This window comes from Lepisosteus platostomus, chromosome 7 (genome assembly GCF_059453375.1).
Source record: "Lepisosteus platostomus isolate fLepPlt1 chromosome 7, fLepPlt1.hap1, whole genome shotgun sequence".
Taxonomy (NCBI): Eukaryota; Metazoa; Chordata; class Actinopteri; order Semionotiformes; family Lepisosteidae; genus Lepisosteus; species Lepisosteus platostomus.
Genome location: NC_142617.1, coordinates 8,118,496 through 8,140,007, shown reverse-complemented (window position 1 = coordinate 8,140,007; position 21,512 = coordinate 8,118,496). Strand labels below are relative to the sequence as shown.

General features: G+C 35.5%; 1 protein-coding gene across 5 annotated transcripts in view; it reads right to left on the bottom strand.

Annotated features, from left to right (window-relative positions):
* The window catches only part of cntn5 (contactin 5), a 199,297-nt gene that overhangs the window by 24,055 nt on the left and 153,730 nt on the right, over positions 1-21,512 (bottom strand). For all 5 annotated transcript variants that reach the window (XM_088639030.1, XM_088639027.1, XM_088639029.1 and 2 more), the window contains 6 exons: positions 20,329-20,510; positions 17,083-17,219; positions 16,561-16,690; positions 11,974-12,124; positions 2,616-2,743; positions 1,960-2,135 (listed from right to left, as the gene is read on the bottom strand). In XM_088639030.1, coding sequence (XP_088495156.1) covers positions 1,960-2,135; positions 2,616-2,743; positions 11,974-12,124; positions 16,561-16,690; positions 17,083-17,219; positions 20,329-20,510 — 904 coding nt within the window. The remainder of the gene's footprint in view (positions 1-1,959; positions 2,136-2,615; positions 2,744-11,973; positions 12,125-16,560; positions 16,691-17,082; positions 17,220-20,328; positions 20,511-21,512) is intronic.

Below are 21,512 nucleotides of genomic sequence, written 5' to 3'. Positions count from 1 at the left end.
ACCCCTTTATTCTTTTCATCCTGCTTATTTGTGTTTGCTTAACTGTGTGTCTCTCCCTAGCACCTACCATCAAATGCATGATCTATTTTCCCCTGGAATCAGAGGCTATTTTCTGATACGCTGCTTAACAAGGTTTCAAGTATCTCCATCTGAACAAATGCATTCAATCTTGAACACAATCCTACTGGGTGAATGCAGCGCTTAGAGAGTACATTGTGCTGACTGTCAAGGCTGTTTGGTTGTGACATAACCTATAGACAGGGCTCTGCAAAATAGGCAGGAAGAAAGTTTACAGCTTAGAAAAGCTGCAGTAACCTTGAAGCCTAAGCATATTATTTTTCATGTAAGAAAAGGCCTTAGCTTACGGTAAACAAGATTTATTCTAGAAGGAGTCGTTTATTGTTCATGTGGTTATGACCACCTTCAGGTGAATGCTGTTATTATTTTGTTCTTCTCAATAATTCATATCATACAGGAGATCAGAAGATTTTTTTGAATGCTGTTTCTTTGCACAAAAAAAACTTCTGTGTTCAGTTTTGTACCTCCTCTTTTCTAGTGCTGCAGTATAAATGTTTTCTAATTGAAGAAAAGCACAGTACTGTGGAACAGATCAGGAGGAACTAAAATAATTTAAACCTGGAGTTAGGCCAAATTAATTTTTAAGTTTAAAAGAACTGAATTTATGTATTCTTTTTTAAGATGAATGGCTGTTCATGATGTGCTATGCTATATAGTGTTTCATAATGAAGAAATATACACCACATTTCCAAATCAACACATAAAGAATGCATTTGAATGCAATTTAAACATTTTCTATAATCAAAATAACCAGTTTTGGCAACAAAAGATAAAAGGCAGCAAGAGAATCTTCTTTGATGGTTTGTGCTATCTTGTCAAATGGCTTCAACTTAGGTCTTTCCCCAAGTTTCATTTTATATTCTTTATTTTGACTACAACTACCAAAATAGTTTAATATAGCCTCTCTTTCTATGAGCAAATTTACTGAGACATTCCAAACATGCATTTCAAATTAATTGTGAGTTAATTCCATCTTCACCTCACACGACTATTATCTTCATTCATAAAACAGTGCACTTGCACATTATTTAAATTCTTATCACTTCCGTCCCCTCAAAATAATTAATATTACCAGGGTTAATACAGTCTATGAACCCTACAGCATTTGAGGTATTTCAAAATACTTTTGGACTACCAATTATCTACTGCTTTGTGGCTGCTCCTTAGCTGTGTGTTAATAAAAGTATCATAGATCTTGCCTGACAGGATTACCAAACAACCAACAGGTAGATGAAAGAAGCCTATTTTTTATCTGAATGCACCACTTATGAGAAACAATGAAGTAGTGGTAAGGAAAAACACATTTTTATGGAGTTCAGAGAAGGAGTATGTACAGTAACGTACTCAATATACCTTTGCCTGTTATGATCTTATTGAAACTCAAATAGAACTTGAGGGTGGTGTTTAATCATGATAATAAAAAGTTTTTCAGTAGACCTTTTAAACTGCTCTTTTAATTGTGAGAATTCCACCTTTTGTCAACCCATCATTTAACAAACAAGACTTGAAGTGGCATAAAAAATTCGGTAAAAGTTCACATTAGCATAAACAGTTTGTTGCTTGAACTGAAACTGTGTCACTTTAGATCTGTAAGTGTTACCAGGAAATTAATAGAACAAATAGAATCATAAACAACAGTAAATAGCATTTATAACATGGGCATGTTTTTCAGAAGGTATTGTATGGAAGAAATATAATCTTACAAATACTTACAAATACAATATAACTCTTGTTTAAACAGTGGTGTTTGTAAGCCTTGATAAACATTATCAATGGTGCTCTAATTGTAGAGGGACCTGAGGTCTGATAAACTAGAAAAGGACTCATTTAAGTTTAAAAAAAAGGATAATTGCTAAAAACATTTTTTATGTAAATACTTACTGTCCTGATGTATTCGAAATGTCCACCTTCTTGCTTAAAATTAATGAGCTGCCTGTTCAATAACCAAAGGAATGACACTTCCAAAGTAGGATCATGGAAGGCCTTGCAGCTAAGAACAACGCTTTCTCCCACCGTGACCTCCACTCGGACAGGACTGAGCTCCAGGCGCATGGCTTCTGGAAATATGACAAAGCGCAACACAGGTCCCTAGTATTATCATTGTTCCTTAACATCACATGCACTCTTGGTAATATCACATAACATCACATGCTAAAATCTCTTAGCTCATTATAATTAAAAAAAAGCTCATGTACAATTTTGCACATCTGTTTCCAAAATGGATAGATCTCAGCAATGTCTTGTTAGTTATTTACACTCATTTTTACTGTTATAGTTACGGTATTTATATTACTCAAGATTTGGCATTTTCATTTATCATTTGAAGCGTGTAGTGTAACGACTATTAAACGTCAATCATTGATTTATGCCATCATGACCAGATACAGACACCAGTCCAAATGATGGAATTGTAATTATAAAATGTAAACATAGAGCAGCCAAATGAAGACAGCAAACTAACAATACTGAATATCGCTCCGTTGTTAATAAATTGAATTAATACAATATGAAATATCAGTATAAGTACTTTTTTTTACCTTTAACCCATACAGTGGTTGTCATTTCAGCACCACCAAAGCGATTCTCTGCATGGCACACATAGCTGCCTTCATCAGATTTAGTCGAATTCACAATCCTGAGAGTGTTATTCCTCAGAATAGTGATCCTTTGAAAAAGAATCAATAGCAATCCTAAATGATAAATGTACACATAAAAGTTCTAATCTGAATTCTTAAATGGGCATTCACAAAGTGCAATCTTGTCTTCACAGTAAGCAATGGATCAGAAATGGTATACGCACGACTGAACTTATTTTTGCAAATATTTTTCACATACATAGTGAAGATGTTCCAAAGCATTATATCTGCATGTGTGTCCACTTTCTTGTGTGTGTCTCACTTGGCTGAGTGTGTGACAGTTACATAACTCCTGGTCCCACACAAACAAATCAGCTGGAGTGTGGAGATCTCTGGTCTCCCATCGAAGATACCGTCACCCTGCAGTGTGGCTTACTTTGACGTCCGATATAGTATTTAAATAAAATTAGAGCACAAAATGTTGTTATGCTTTCTTATCCTTTTTGGTAGAGCACACATAAAATAGAAGTAACTTTCCCAGCTGCACACTGGTTTTATTCTAATTGGGGCTCAACAGTGCATTACAGCCATGTCCTGACTGTGCTTTTGTTGCTGTTTAATCCTTTGTTTGAATTGGCAGCTGCAGCGACTGGAAAGAATGAAGACACCCAAAAGACAATAACAGGGCAATAAGAGAAGCAAATGTAGAAACAAGACACAGACTAAAATAGTCCAAGGTTATAAGAATTATTAATGAACTTAATTGACATTTTTAGCTATAGCTCAAATTAATGAGTATGAGCACAGAAAAGTGATAGAACAATATGTGCACTGTCCACTGTTCAGTTCGGTATTTATTTAGTATTTTACGGTACTGGTACACATAATAGCTTTTCTAATATTCCTGCTTGACCATCTAATTCTGTGTAACCAACTTAAGAGGTTTTAAGTGAATGTCTGGAAATGTTTACTTTATTTAAATATGAAGGAGGGGGGGGGGGCATCTTGCAGAATTAAGTGTATGAAATGATCACTTTTTGTACCACAGGTCTTGAAACTAACGTGATTCAGTATGTCCTTCAGAATAAATGATACTCTGTCAGCTGTTTACAAAATCCCTATTTATTGTATTTACCAGACTGGCAGAACAGTTTCTACTATGCCCTTAAAAATAATGGGATTATGTCAATACAGTAATAGAATCTCATTACATCATGCTGAAAGTGCTGAGATGCTAGCAGAATCATTTAGCGTTTTGCCAAGTAATTGAGCTATCCAGTCACGCAAGAAGATAAGTCAGTCAGCACACATTCGTCTTCCTTCATTCTAAAGGTGTGAAAGAAACGCTGGTATTGGTAGTGGTGTTTGTAACTTGCTTCTCTGTTTTGCATCTCTCCTGCTTCTATCTTTCCTCATGCTTTAGACTGTTCTGCACTTACAAAAACAAGCAGGCATTGAAATTATGAAGTTCTGGATCAGACAAACTGGGTCAATATTATCTCATTAAAAAAGTAAGAGCAATGATCTTCTTATCAGTTTTCCAATACTGGTTGCTTTAAGATAGTTTCCTTATCTTTTGCTGAAGGAGACCGCTGAGGAAACAGAAAAACAATAATAGAACATTCTACAGCTTCAGTTCTATAGAAACCAAATATTAAAAATAAGCCTTTTCTTCCTATATAGGAAGTCTAGGTTAACTGAAGCCTGATGTGGGGGACATACCTGTACATAGACAGAATGATATTCTCCACTCCAAAAGCACATTCATTACAGTATGGAGCACATTCATTCTTATACAGACAATTAAATGGTCTTAATTTGATTACCCCAATTGTGTCAGTAGTGTGTTTTCAAAGATTTCAACCATTTATTTTTTCTTATTTTGAATGGAAATAAAGGAAAGGAAAAAAAGTACACATATCATAATAAACACTGGCAAGCAAGTGTCAGTACATGAAAGTCAGGAAGTCTTTAGATCAAAGGACAATCATGTATTTGTCTGAACTTTAAACAAACTGGTCAATGTCTTGACTAAAGTGTGCAAATAAATGGAAATACTGTATTGTTCTTGAATGACAAAACCACATTTTTGCTTTAGGACTATAAATACAGTACATACTCTTTTCACATGAAATTATATATTGAAATATGCTTCAAAATATATGATTATCTGAAGGATATAGAATGTGGTAATTTATCTGTGTATATGGTTCTTCTTAATTAAAAACAGAACAGAGACCTAGACATTAAAAGAGCATTATTTTAAATGTTCAGAGAACAAATTTTGTAAAAGACAAGAAAAAGAAAAAAAGTCATATTGTCTGAATTAATGGCATGTTCCACCACACATATTCGAGATACAGCAGGGAATTTTGAAATCTATTTTGAATGCTTTGTGTTCCACATTTGAATTAAAATCTTCAGACAGTGCTTGCATCAATAAGCTTGTCAGACATCCAGAAGAAGAAAACACTATCGCAAGAAGACATTTTAATGAAAGGGGAGTCATGATTATATCTGACACTGGAAAATATATTAATATAGTAGACAGATGAGGGTTAAGTCCTTCGATCTTTTCTTCTGTCACAGAACTGAAATGTTTTTTTTTTATTAAATTAATGCATACATGAATCATTCTGTTTTTAATCAATTGCAACTAAAGCCCAGTATTTTTAGTTTGAATAAAGACTGGAACTTGTGTCAATGTAATAGTTTTAAACTGGGATGCATTCACATTAATCTTTTTTGTGGTCCAAATTCTTAAAACGTCATAAATTAATTTAGTTATGCAAAATAAACTTTTAAAATCTACTGTATTAAGGCTGACAATGCCCAAATAACATTTTATAGGTTGCAAGGATATTACTATACTTAGAAGATGCAGTAACTAAGTAAGAAAATTTAGAATGCATACGAAAGGATGGAGTGCACTTAGGCTTTAGATTTGTTTGGATCTGCAAAGCACATTAAAGATTGGGCGCACTGTTTCATTAATGAAAAAATCTGGGCATACAAAATTTATGTATTTTATTTATGTAAATGTTGACAAACATGACCATTTTCCTTTATGGTTCTGATGCACAGCAGTACATGCCTCCCAAAGGAAAAAAAAAAAAACAGAAAAATAAGTTACCATAGACATCAAATCATGTCAGAAAGGAGGAAACTGGGATGAGTGTGCAAGTCAGAATTTACATTTTCTGCGGCATGCAAATATTACGTCTAGTTTGTACATCTTTAAAGCAGAAAGCTTTGGGTTTTAGTGCAGGCTACAGTGTTGTTTAAAACTAATGGGATTAATACTTTCCATTTAGAAAACAAAAGCCCTGAACATTAGCTGAAATCCATGTTAATTACAAACCTTCATTAACTCAGCACAGCTGTCAATGTCAGATAAAAAGGCTGTGCGGAGCAAGACATCAATTCAATCCCTGCTCTTCCAGTTATCGACTTCTAATTTAGAGCTGACTTTCTTGGCAACTGGTGATATTTGAAAATCCCTATACTTAAAAAATCACCCAGGCAACCAGGCAAGTACTGTATTACATCCTCAAAACGCATGGAAGTGCTGTTTATATCCTACAACCACAATTATTTTTTCCATTACTCGGATCTACGTTTTTAAAATCCTCTGTTCTTATTAGCTCCTTGTTAAAGTAGTCCCATAGATTTATGAATAGCATAATATACCATCAAAGGAAGTTAGGCATAAACTGGCCTTTTCAGAAAATTCCATTTGTTTATTAGCAATCAAGCCATCTGAAATCATGCCAAACTGATACACATCCAAACATTTCCAGCATTTCCAATGTAATCATAAAATACAACATTAAGCCATTTGCACTGATAATAGAGTCCTGGCAACACATTCCTAATTTCAGAAATGTATTTTACACATTTTAATAGAGCCTGGAAGATTAAGGTTATTTATTTCACTTATAGCCTACACTTATACTGCAACTGGAGTCATATGCCCCTACACACCAGCTGCACTATTTCAGCAGACCTAAAAATATATAAAAATTAAACTTACAGATATTCACTTCTAGTTAGTAAGGTGAGAAGAGGAAAAAAGCAAAGAAGATTGTTAGTGACTTCACCTGAGAAAGAATAAAAATGGTAATAAATTTAAGCCTATGAAAATATGTAACGAAATATATCTGATTAAATTGGTAGGCTGTTCATTCATCATTGCCTTCTCATATGGAGTGGCTCTCTGGACAGTTTCTTCTCCCCATCAATCAAAGACTCCAAAGATCGACTAAAGGGAAGGGATTAGACATCTGACATTTAATTAAGTATATATTGCTTTAAGCCACTATTTATAAACACACATAAATCATATACTGTACTACAAAGGAGAAAATGAAATTGTGAGGTTCAACTTTATAAATGATCCAGTGGATGGCTAAAATAAACAGATTCAGGATAGAACAAGTGCAACTTCACAGGCTGTGCTGGAAACAGGATCTGCCATTCATTTTCTACCAGTATGACACAGGTACACTGTTGTAGGAGGACAAAAATTTTGATTAAACTACTGATTAGTTAATTAAGTTTCAATTTGTCAGCTGATCATCAATAAAGTCCCCAAAAAATTGTAATTACCAAGAAGCTAGTGTACAGTACATCAGAAATCATGCTCTTCTACATATCACTCTAACAGATGCCGAACTGTGAAAACTGAAGATGAAGAATTTTGGCAATTGTATAATCTCAAATTGTCCGAGGAGCAAACTTGTAAGAAGCAGCTCAAGTATGATTTGAATGATCAGATGTGTGAACTATCAGAGCTTTTGTTGTTTATACATTACCATTTAGCTATGACACTTTAAGAACAGAAATCTGAACGGTTATTTTTCAAAAGTAAATTGCCTACAATGCAGTAGATACAATGTCAGCAGAAAATTCTGTAAATTATTTCTGTGTGTACAATTTCAGGCACACCCAGTGATAAATAACAAGCCGTTCTGGGAATATGGATGTCATGGAACCCGCAAGTAAAGGCATTGAATAAGGAATAGCTGCTAAACGATAGATTCTTAACCCTGTGTGTATTCCGGTTGGACATCCAAAGCTTATCCTGCCTTTATTCCCTGCCTGGGGCAAATGTTCAGATTTTGACAGTATTTTAAACTGAAACCAGTAGAGCTGAATCAGGGACTTTGACTAGAGAGGTAGCTTTGCAGCCCAAGTTTCACTGCGATGCAGATCTCTAATGATCCAGAAAAGCTTTATTTAGAAGGCAGCATATGTTCTTGTGCTTTGGTTTGTCTTAAAATAGATGCAGTACATCAGTTTAAACATCTTTTTTTTTTTTGAAGTATAAAAAATAATGCTTTTGCAGGAGATGTAGGCATTATCATCATGCCATCAAATTCAACAAGACCTTGGAATGGGTAAGGATCCAACTACTTCCACTAATATTGATCAGTTTTCAACCCCTTCAAACACTTACATGCTAATGTATTATCAATACAATACATGACAACCATATTCTCCTATGCTCTATTTTCCGGGATATTAGACAAAGTCTTGGTCTTGGTCTTGGTCTCTAAAGGTCCCGTGTCATTTTATGTAAGACTATAAGTGTTAATCCCTGTCACCTGGCTTTGTTCAGACCAGCCTTCCTAAAAAAATGCCCCTTCATTCAGTTGGTGGACTGGTAAAGGAACCTCACATGCCCACCTGTTCTGTTATGTAGTGCAACTGTGGGCGCATAGATGTTGTGCCACATCCACGTGGTGGCTGTACTTCAGTAATGGATAAAGTATGTCCCACGTCTTTTTATTGCAGTTTTTAATTATGTATGTAATTATACCTTTTTTCCTAATTTTTAATTGCTCAAATGATTACTTCCCTCCTTTCTTGGCCCATAGCTACAAAGTTAAAACTAAAAGCTGACAATACATTTTGTTATGAGCCAATTATTTTTTCTGAGTTGTCAGCCAAGTGCTGCTTTAATTAAGGAGATTTGGATGGTCCCCTTGTCTTGGCTGAGAATTTGTTTTCACTCATGCATGTCCAGTGGCTACCAAGAGCATCCTCTGTTGTTTTAGCGGGGGGAAGGTTGTGGGCAATTTATTCCGTCATTTTTGACACATGGACTGCTCTTTATTTTAGCTTGCAAGATAGCAATGGCTAGCGTTAATCTGTAAACTTTGATAGGTAATTTACCCCAAAGTCAAACAAAAGAGCACTTACTGTCTGCATTTGCAGAACAGAGTTTCTCCTCATAATAGTTTGTTACTAGATTTTATATTATATGCAGATTCCTGAAATGAGCTTTTCTGCAAAGCCGCTAAATGTTCTGGATTATCTGCTTGTCTGAAATTACTAATATTTTAGCAAGATTAACAATGAATAAGTGGTACAATTCTGATTCTTTAACATGAGCAAATATAGCTTAAATGACAACTGCTTTATACCAGGGTAAATTTCATTTTCAAAAGCGAAAAAATGCTCACAATTAACATATATCATAAAAAAACAAATTATTAGAAAATAGCATGGACGCACAAATTGTAGTGAATACAAAGACAGTTTAGTGTACAGTCTACTGCAACAAGCTTGCATACAGTAAAAAATTAAATATTGCAGATTATGGAAGTGGTGGCTGTTATCTTCCTGAATAATCATGCTATATGTTTTGAGGAAATATCTATACAGTATTTGATTTATATAACTGTATATATTTTAATATGATGTCTGGAGTTGTTGCTCTGTTTGTCCTGCACTCACAATTGGCCCACCATCTTCTTCCACTGCCTCTTATTTATTTTCATCAGTTATTTACTGTTTGACGTGATACTGTGTGGGTGTGTGTTATTGGAAATTACTGAGCCTGGTGAAATGAGCATAGCTTCAGGAGAAGGTTAGGGCCACTCATGTACAGCCTGGACTTTTTTTTTCCTTTTTACAGAAAAAACATAACAAGCATTCAAATTTCCATTACAGCCTTGTCAGTGCTAAATTAGTACATGATCATCACAGAGACACGGATTGTTCAAAAGCAAGTGAAGTGTGAAATCAGAATTAGACAAAACACAAAACTGAGTGCGAATGCAGACAAGAGTTCAATTTCAAGCACAGAGGTGTCAGCTCAAACACAAAGAAGTGTTTATTACTGATGAGGTGACTCAAAGCAATACAATTGTTGAACTACTTCTTTCACATGTGGAGGTATTTCCAGGACTGTGTAGAGTCATAGCATGCAAAAAAATCTGCTTCTTGATGTGAAATTGTCCAAATTGGAATTTAATTTAGCTAGCAGCCATATCACCCTGCAACTCACAACTGGCAACCCACTAAAGCTAAGCAGGTGTGAGCCTGGTCAGTACCTGGATGGGAGACCTCCTGGGGAAAAACTAAGGTTGCTGCTGGAAGAGGTGTTAGTGGGGCCAGCAGGGGGCACTCACCCTGCGGTCTGTGTAGGTCCTAATGCCCCAGTATAGTGACGGGGACACTATACTGTAAACAGGCGCCGTCCTTCGGATGAGACGTATAACCGAGGTCCTGAATCTCTGTGGTTATTAAAAATCCCAGGGCGTTTCTCGAAAAGAGTAGGGGTGTAACCCCGGCGTCCTGGCCAAATTTCCCATTAGCCCTTACCATTCATGCCATCCTAATAATCCCCATCTATGAATTGGCTTCGTTACTCTGCTCTCCTCCCCACTGATAGCTGGTGTGTGGTGAGCGTTCTGGGGCACTATGGCTGCCGTTGCATCATCCAGGTGGGGCTGCACATTGGTGGTGGTGGAGGGGAGTCCCCATCACCTGTGAAGTGCTTTGAGTGGAGTGTCCAGAAAAGCACTATATAAGGCTAATTATTATTATTAAATATCCAAACTGCATAACTTAAGTTTTAGCATAACTTCCAGGTAAAACTAAGGCAAATATTTCCACTTGCTTTAGTATAGAAAACTAAATTTTAAAGCCCAGATTAAATCGAAAGCTCTTCCTACCTGCTAGTCGCAAATTACAAACCAAGTACTTAATGATACAGTAGGTGTTTGTTTGCCAGAGGCTTCATGCTTTTACACATTGGAGACTGGCTGTGCAATTTTGTTTTCATTTTTTAATTTGCTGCTGGTGGGTGAGTTAAGGTTTTGATCTAATCAAACCATAAACTCAGAAATGTATCACTGCAATTTAATTAGATTGACAAGGTTTTGCACCTAAGGCCTGTACCAAGGAAAAATCTGGAAAGAATAAAAGGTAAGTAGAATCAGATTTGGGTAGTAAATTAGAAAGGCAGCTTTCTCCAGCTTGCTGCTGTATACTATTCATACAACAGACTCCTTCAAAAAAGCATAAAAAATGTACACATAAAACAAAGCAGTTCACATTTAATAGCAGTAGACTACTCTCCTATGAAACTGTTTTGCAGAAAACAAAACATCAGCTTTTATCCAGTGTCCACCTAAGTCAAATCTTATTAAACTGAGAATCAATTACCACAAAAGTAATTGACATAAGCTTCGGATTTTTTTTCTCCCAAGCCTGTGACTATAAGGGTTATCACTTCACATTCTTCAGAAAAAAAGGTCTTATGGATGTATTTGCAGAGCACATCTGATAAAATCGCAAGTATTGATTATTGACTGGCTTTGCTTGTTGATGAAGAACAGGAATGGTCCCTGAAATTCTGCAGATAAACCAAAGGTATTTTTCTTAACTAAGTTAGAAGCAAGTACACTTATAATGATTGGTGCTATTTTGATGTTGCAGATACTGGACACACAGTATATGCTTTCATATCAGTTCATGGTCACTGGAAATATTTTCCTTGCAAACCAACCATTTCATGCCTCATTTAGAAAACTGGGTAAAATTTACTCACAGGGTCTCAGCTGGTTTTGCGTAAAATTAGAATGTAAAATAAGTAGCATAGTGCTCTGTACTGTGCTTGATGTTGACAACTTCATCCTTTTACTTTCAATCAGTTGCTTGTATTTTCTTAAAGAAAAGCATTAAATGGATTGCGTCTGGACTCAGAAGAGGTACTGTACAGTACATGTCAATCATCTAGTGCCATTAAGCTAAAGTGTATTAAGTTTGCCTTATGGTTTCAGGTGATGTCTAAAAATACAGCTGTATTATACAGCAGTATAATGCACTATGTTTCTGTTAGGTTCAATGACCAGAACCATTTAGGAGTACAGAGACCCAGACAAGTCAAAGACGGATTCCACAATAGAAGACATACTCCACACTCTTTAACAGCAGTCAAAGATCCAAATTATATCAAAAGAACGATCAGGATTATTTCTGGGGCTGTTAAGCTTAGTGGCCGCTGAAGCGCTCAGGTATGACGTACCTCCTGCTTTGCTGGATTTTCCGTTCTCCTTTCGTCCAGATAATGCTTGGCTTGGGAGATGCTTGGGGTTTACACTCCAGCAATATGTCTTTACCCACAGTACCCATAACTGTTTGCCTTGCAGGGCCTGGCTCAAAGCTGGGAGCTGCGGCTGTTAAAAGCAACACATGCACAGCACATGCAAAAAGTGTTAAATCCAGTTATGAATTCCATACAATATCATCATTCAAACCCGGAAGTGAAACTTGCATTTTACTTCCCATCTGTTATTGAATCTGGGCTCACAGAGACGTACAGACTCAATAACAGATGGAGAGTAATCATTACTTCTTTAGACACAGAATATGGTGACTGATTACGTTTCGTGTGAAAATGTACTTCTTTTCATTGCATTTTAAGAAAGGAGAAACACCAAGAACACCAAAGAAGATTGTTATCAATTCAAGTAAAATAATTTTAAAGTGGGCAAGGTTATTTATATGTCAGCGATTCAGTAAATATACATACTGAAATGAAAAAAAGGCTAAACCAAGTCTCTTAGACCTAATACAGCATTAGGTAGTGTCCCTAAGATTGTGTATAATAATATAATTAGAAATAATTAATTGATTCATTAATAATATGAATACTATTAGTAATACTTGCTTGCATAGATATAGTTGTTTTAGGAGCTTTACAAGTATATGTGAGCTTAACTAATTATAAGGTAATATGAGACAGTCAAAAGGAGGTACTGTAAGAATAGCATATAAAATAATATAATTAATATGTGCACCAATTCTTTGTGCAGTGCTGTGATGTTGCCTATATGGTTGCAAGCATTCTTAGTATAACATTTTCGATTCTGTAACTAAAGAGAGTCTGTTACTGTATAAGTAGAGTGGTTACCTAACCTTCCTGGAGAAAACTGCTATTCCTTTATCTAGCGAAATGTTACTGAAAAATCAATTTAAAAAAGTAAAAGCAAAACTTAGTTTTTCTATATACAGTTACATTTATATTGCATATTCTAGGGTATGAAGCGTTATAGTAATTGAATTTGAAAAGTATATGGAAATGCAGTTTTCTATATTAGTGTTGTTTTTTTTTTACTTGCAAACTACAAGAGGCTAAATGAAATGAAATGGTTCATTACAGACTGGCAAAGAAAAATTAAACAACGAGACACTGCCATTTATTTCTTAGCACGCTTAAGTGAATCCAAGTAATTTTATGTGAAGGCATTCATTCAGCTTTTATTGCTCTGATTAGTTGCTTATTTGAAAAATAAATAACAATAATACAGTGGTGTTATTCTGCCTTTGAATTAATTTTCAAGGGCATTCCTTTCAGTTTTTTGTTCTCAATAAGTAGGAGGCATCATTATGTGCCTTATACATGAATATATGTTTTTTACCCAGACTTTTCTGCAATCACAAATCAACAAAATGCAAGGGCAACTGAACATCATTTATGCTGCATCAAAAAGTCTTGAAACAACCTATGACATGCAGTCAAAACTGAATTCACTGTGCATATCAAGCATAGACGTTTGAGGACTCAGTTATGCCACAAGGCTTTGTCAGTCCTGGTTAGTCAAAGTTGAGTGATGTTTTCTAGAGGTCATTAACAAGTATTGCATTTTCAGTTAACAACAACCATGTTTCATAATTATAAAACAGACACAACTCCTTAAGCAAATTAAGTAATGATTAATCATTATGTTACTACAGGATATACCATTTAACAACGCTATAACAATATGCATATTTAGAAATGCAAATGTATGACTTTTTTAATTTTTCTAAGACATAAGAACATAAAACAGTTACGAATAAGGCCATTTAGCCCAACTAATTTGTTTGGTAGTTGAACCAAGATGTTGTAGTGTCTTGAAGGAAGCCAGTGTATAGGATTCAATATAATATAATACAGACCAAATACTGTATATTGTAAAAACAATTCCAGAGGTTTTGGCAAAAAAAAAAAAAAAACATGGTTGTTTATATTTGAGGAATGTATTTGTTTGTTTGACCCTATAAGTGCAATATGTACAGGTATAGTAATATGTTTCTGAATGTCTACATACAAACAAGTACAGTATAATAATTCCTTTATGAATATCTATTTCATCACACCCAATGTTACAGTGTCAAATGTGTATATCTATGAAATGAAAATGATAAAATTCAACTTGTATATATATAACTTATTTCTTAAATAATGTTTTTTTTATTTGTTGACTTATTTGGAAGTCATATTAATTGGTTCAATTTGGATATTTTAAGACAAGCTCTTTGAAGGAGTACTGTAATGCAATCAAGTGTGAGTTATAAAAGGATCAATGTGTAATGTGAATATGATCAAATTCAACTTTTTCTGCTGATTTGTGTTTTCAAATAAGCTGCGGTGCAGTAGAAAATGCTATTGTAATATAGACATCAGTAGTCAGCTCAGAGGGCTAAATTACTGGAGACTCAAATCCTTCACCTCTGAAGGTCTGTTGTCATGTTCTGTATGGCTACAGTGACAGAGAGGCCAGAAGTTGTGGCTAAGCCTCCAGCAAATTCCATTCATGTCTCCATCTTGAAATAACCATGTGACTTGGCATTACATTAAATCTTCTGCATATTTTAGTCGTTGCAGAGGTCAAAGTTTTAAAAGAACTAAGAATGGTCATTCACTCTGTGGTAGGGATAACATTGAAAACAATCATTTATCTTAATGTGGATGAAACTTAGTAAAATTCTATCCTTTTTGGTAGACAAAACTGGAACTCCACTTTATAAATGTATTTAAAATGTACATAGCAAAAGAACACACACTAATTTTGGTTGCGGGACCATAATAATGGTATGCTTGGTATGGTACGTTTAATCTTTGGAACTGTTTTTTTTACAGTATCTCAGTAAAGTGCAATTGTATGCGTATTTATGTATGTGTATTTTTAGGAGAGGAAAAAATGCAATTAAATCTTTCTTATCTTGTGTGGCTAACACCTGTCACAGATGTGTGTGGAAGCTACACTGATGTAAAGTCCTAAAGTGACATATGTAAAATCTGTAGTTTAAGTTAATTTGGCAAAAACCCAATCAAGTGATTTACAGTATTCTTTTTTTAATTTGGATGATTTTAATGATGCTGAATTAATAAAGGTAAAAACATTTGCCAAGCTGTTGATTGTTTTAGTCTTATTGAAAAAATAATATGTACCTTTCACCCCTCCTGAAAATCTAATAAAAATCAAGCATTAAAATAATTATGATGTATTTGCTACTTACCAGTACAATGAGTGTAGATATTGTTTACATTTCAGACTGTTAAAAATCTTATTAACAATAAAAGGAGTTTATAACCCCCCCGCAAACAAAAATTTTCAAGGACAGAGACGACTGTATTGACTAAGATATCTGTCAGAAAAATTAAAATGACAAGGAGAGAAACGAACAGAGTAAATCCGTAGGCTTGTGTATTACTGGAAGCGATGTTTATGGCACAATCTTTTACGCTTGCTTAAGAGCGTGCTTTGCTCATCAGATGTGGAGCCACAGGAATCATATACATATACAGTAGCTGTTTTTACTAATCTCCTGCACTGTTTCCTTTCTTTCCCCTTAGTTTTCATGCTTCAGTTCTTTACCCTAAAGCACACCCCCTGCCTCTTCATTTGTCCTTCTCATGGATCTATAACCAAAACTCAGAATTCCCCTCTAGTCTATGATGCCCTATGCAAGGAGACATCTCATTAAAAGTCTTATTCTTTAATTCTATTAGCAATACACAGTGGCACTTTGGTTACAAGACGAATGATGGATCAGAAAATCAGCAGACCCACGGTTTTGCTCAGCTGTCTCTGAATTCTTTTATCCTCCTTTGCTTTCAGCCACACACGGCACACAGGGGTGAGTGACTCCTTTTTTATATGCATGAAACAAACAGCTGATGACTCGTTCAACAACACCTAGCAACATAAAAAACATGAAGTCTAAATGGTCTGTTGTATCAGCAATGCTTTATTCTAAACAGGCTAGGTGCACTGCTTTAATAGCATGAGCAATTTGAGTTAGGTACAGAATTGGATAACAAGTAGTGTCTGAAAAACATGCAAAACTGGATGGTCAATCCCTTAAACCTGATCGACAATAATAAATGCGAATCAATTAGTTTGCGATGTATCCAATGACTTGACTTTATCTGAGACTCTTACCACTTGGAATGAAGGTAATCTAGGAGAATTCAAGAGAGTCACTTACAATATGCAAGAACACTAAGAACAAATACTAGTCACAAATATAGCCTCACAAAACAACTGAGATAGCAGCCCTATTTATTCTTCCTTTACATTCTGTCCTCTGTGTTTTGAAAACTTATCATTAGGACTAAATTCAAGTTTAGGAGAGGATCAATGCTCACAATGGTCTTGAAATACGAGTTTCCATGATCAGAAAAAAAAAGATGAGCCATTGATTAAAAAAAATATGTTAGTCAATGTTGTATATTATTTCTTTTTGAATCAGATGCTTTCTCTTTTACAACGTTTGGAGAGACAATGGTTAGAAAATTAACATATATGCCTTTTCGTTTCAAAAGCGAATATTAGAAAAATACCTAGAATTTTCAGCTCTGCACTAGAGTAAATGGCTCCATATTTGTTCTCTGCAATGCACTGGTACATCCCAGCATCAGACTGGTTGACATTCCGAATAATCAGCTCTCCATTAACCATCTCCATTCTGCTCTGTAACAAAATGAAAACACGTCTCGTCATTCGTTAAAATTTCAACACCATTCGCAAAATTAGATTTTTATTTTTAACTCAGTTCAGAAGTATTTTCATGTGGTTCTCTTCTGGTCCACATACTGTATATGTATACCCTTTGCCTGATCCATAGTTATTCAGGAATTATTAAGCATGACAGAAATAATGTACTGTACTAACTTGTTTTCCTGTGTCTCCGCATGTATGTTTACACAACACTACTCCTAGCAGGATCCAGTTAAGTTGTCCTAGTAGTGATTTAACTAATAAGATACAAAGTGCCAGTAATTATTGCTATTTCTCCCTTGGTGTTTGACAAGTCTGTAATGTGCAATAGAGCTGATGAGCACTGTAATGGAAACTGAATTTACCTGTATAGACAAAGGAGTTCCATTGTGTAGCCAGCGGTAAGTGGGTCGTGGCTTTCCTGTGGCCTTGCACTCCCACTGGAGCTGCTCTCCACTGTCCAGCTGGGTGTCATTAATCATCCGGATCCACTGGGGATAAGCTAGCAAAGAAATCCAATAAAAGTCCTTTATCAGCTAAGGTCGCAGACTCTGCTTACCTGACTGGGACCTTGGATTTTTAAACAGGCATTCGCGATTTAAGCGCAATTTCAAAATATCAAACACAAAACACACTACTGCGTTCTTCCACAATATAGCGTACAGCAGAAAATTCATTTAGTCTTGGTTTGCATTGTCATTTTACATCAACTTTGGCAATATGTGGTTCAGCATTTTGTTAGCCGAACAGTACCTGTGCATTTTTCAAGACAATATGCACCTTGTAATGAGGTTACCTCTGAGGAGATTCACACTGCCGAAGCTTAGCAGTGCAATGGAAATGGAAATGCAAGCTTCCATTTTAAATCTAGCTGAAAAATGAGTGAATAAATATTCCTTAATTTGGATTAGATTTACAAATAAATATGATGCAAGGTTTAAAGTAATATCACTAGCTGTTTATACCACATAAGTGCTAATGAGGTGATTCTAAATATTTAGAATTTTGATATTATTATGAAAATGTGTATCTGTGACTTATCTGCTTCATGCAACAGGCAGATATTGGCATGAATGTGCAATCCCATACTTAACAAGACTGACAGGCTGGTACTCAAAAGCAGGTGTAAAGCTTGTATTCCATTGACATTTCCATTCCACAGAGGTCACCTCTGACGGTAATAGCAGAACATTACATGATGGAACAAAAATTTTATTACAGTAGTTCACTTCAGAACCTCTTTGGGGATGATAATGGAAATCCATTACAGCTTGAAATGACGATAGTAATCCAGGTATCTTTTTATTTTCTAAATAAATGCAGTTTAGTTATTTATGTTGGAAACTTTTTTTTTATCTAGACAAGTGGACACAAAACATCTTGTCATATAACCAAAACTCTGGACAAGCAATGTTGCTACATTGATTAAAAGTAAGAATTCAGCTCTGACAGTGGATACCTGTTAAAATTATTGTACGTGGGATGGCAGTAATGAACAATTTTCAAATCATATCTAATAATTTAGCTTTTTTCCACTTTTGTCCCCAGTTCATCCAGTCTGCTCTTACAGAGAGAAGGATGATTGACGTAACCTTCAGCAAAAGCTGAATCCATTTTAATTATTGCCCTTGCCTGTGATAAAAACCTCTGTCCGCCTGATATCAAAACATAATATCCTAAGGCACGAGTGAACTAGTTAAATAATTAGTGTGAAAGGCCTTGGAATAAAAGTCTGCTGTAGGTATATGATCTAAATCAGGTTTCAGTCTGTCAGTATTATAAAACAAAATAAATATATGTATAGAGAGCCCTGTGTAGAATCCAATTTATATAGGTCACTCTGGTCTGTGAACCCTCATTATGAAAAGGGTCTTCATAATAGTAATCAAACTACAAGAAAACTATAAAATGAAATCATTATACTAAAGGCAGCATGCAATCAGTGAAAAGCCACAAGATTTGCATGCACTATAAAAAGGGTGGTTGGATTAGAACTCAGCAATATAAACCACACACCCTGTATTCCTGACAGGGAACTGTGAACCCACTGCTGACATTTTTTTTACTCCACCTGAATTTTTTCTGTTTTTGCTACTCCCTCAGCTTGTGGTTCCATATGATTTAACAATGCGTTGTCATATATAAGATGTCTAATCACATTCATCCATCAATTAGAGAAAAGAGGTCTCAGTTGCTAATATTGGCAGAAACACAACATACAACAATAAGATAAATTAAGACAATAGGCAGTGATCAGAAGAGGTTGCATTATAAAGATGGCAGAACTAAGAGGGACAGATTCAAATCTGTTCAAGACAGAAAACTGATGATATACAGTATGAGAGTTGATATAAAGAGGGATGACAGTACACAGCCTCAGTTAACAAAATACATCTGAAATAAGGCAGGATTGACATACTGTTTTGTGGTATTGATATACCCTCTGATTGCATGGAATAGACAATATTTATTAAGTTACTGGGATCTCTCTTCATAAAGTTCTAAGAATAGATCATCCCTTTTGATGATCCCTGAAACTCTCAGAGCTTCTGTTTTTCTGGAAAAAGTTCTCAATAAAAACAAGGAATCACAACATTTGTCTTAAAAGGAAAGCAATATTCTGTTGAGTGTGACAGGAAAATACACACTTCATCCTGAGAGTTGGCACAATCTTTTAGACTGGACAACAGCTGAGCCGTGGATACAGGATGGCTATCCTGTAATGTCAGAAACACATCCTCACCAAAGGTGACAGTGAGACGGGGGTCAGGAAAAATACAGGGAAATGAAAAGAACAAAAAAAAAAGTTTTATAGGTTGTCAGGTAGTTTAGTACTTCTACCCATAGGTAAAATAGATATTGAAACATATACATGACTGTTCACAGTCACAATTTCCAGTTTAATCAGGGGGCAGAAACTTTAATCACCCCCTAAGATTTCTGAAGAATTATAGAGAGAAAACCAGTGGTGTCTTATTTTGTGTTACCACTTCTGTCTTTACAACTTTTTGATTAGATGGGGTGAAATTCATCAAGCTTGAGCCCCACTCTTCTCACTTCAACCGAGTTCAACTAATTATTGTCACTAAAACATATCAAGATGGGATCTTGTGTACTTACTGTTTAATTCACAAGCAAGGTGAAAGCAACTGATTGCATATTACTAGTACAATTACAATTGATTTAACAAAAAAAGTAAAGTAAATGGTTTACAATTTACTGTATTTAAGATAAGATCACTTTATTGGCCATATTGTATACAATGTCTTGTATTAGGAATGTGTCTTTTCGCAAACTCCAACTTGCTCTCCATGAGACACACAGACAGGGAGAGAGAAGCTTGGGGTTAGAGCGCAGGTTCAGCCATTTATTTGGCACCCCTGGAGCAGTTGGGGTTAAGGGCCTTGTTTAGGGGCCCAACGGAGTAGGATTCCTCTGCCGGCCACAAGATATGAACCTGCAACCTTCCAGCCACAGGCGGAGATCTGTAGCCACAGTGCCACTGCACCGCCGTGCAATACCGTGCAATGCCTTGAAATAACTAAATAAAAAGTAACTCAGGTAATGGATTTCCTTTTTTAAAAATAGCAGTGTACTGTATATACACTTACTGTACACCTGGAGCTGACCCCGGAAAGCATTCCCTCCTCTGGAGTTCTCAGCTTTGCATTCATAGGTCCCAGAATCCTCCAGCTGAATGTTGGGAATCTCCAGAACAGCCTGTGATTTCCGCAGCCGTGCTTTTTTAGGGATGTTGCCATTCAGCTTTCTCCATGTAATTGTGGGGACTGGACTGAGAAAAAAGTGGTCCAGTGTGAGAAACTGAACATCAGCTAATGGATGCAATAAGCCACATGAAAATAGTAAAAGCAGTTGTACTTCATTATATCGCTAGGCATTACTAACAAAGTGGGTCATAATGGAAACACAGATTCATTTAAAGGTAATTGAACAATGGAATGATTCTGTTCATTGCCTGTTATTTAGATTTCTGCTGTGAAGCTGTTTTTAACTTAGCTGTAGCAGAAGACAAGGTTTTAAATACATCCAATGTCAGGCACGGACGGTGACATCTGAACATATTTGCTTGGCAGGGCTGTTACAATATATTATTGACAGTATACATTTTAGTAAGAAAGAGGCTTTGAAACTTCAAAATGAAAGTTTCTCAGTCTCTGCAGCAACCGAAAAACAGTAATTAACTATTTCTGCTAAAAGAGTGGCCTACTTTCAGTTTTTTTTACATCTTCTCAAAATACTGGTAAGGTTTCTCCTGTAGGAGAAACAAAAACAGGAAGAAAACTATTTAAAGAAAACAATTCAATGAGAACAGATTTCTGACACTTTAAATTAAAAACAAACCTCTCAACAGATTTGTTACTGAATCACTATCATCCTTTATTTAACCATATAAGCCAGTTGAAAATCAACTCACATTGGCAATGACAACCTGAACAAGTGCCTTACATCATTATTGAACCAAAAAAGCAGTGAAAGAAAAGAAAAATCAATATAAATAACATAACGGTACGTTAGTGTTAACAAGTGCCAGTGTCAAGCATTAAACATTTAGTCCTACGACTGAAAACGCCCTTTGATACACATTTGGATAGTTTCAGCTCATTCTGCAAATTGTTCCTCGCAATGTCAGAGGCAAATTAAAATGATGCACTCAGCTGCTCTACTTGATAAAAGCATCTTAAATCATCGGACAGTACAGAGAACTACAATAAATTTAGGTGTTTTGCCAATTAAAGAGTGTGTACACCTAGAGGAGTAGATGAAACGTGATTTG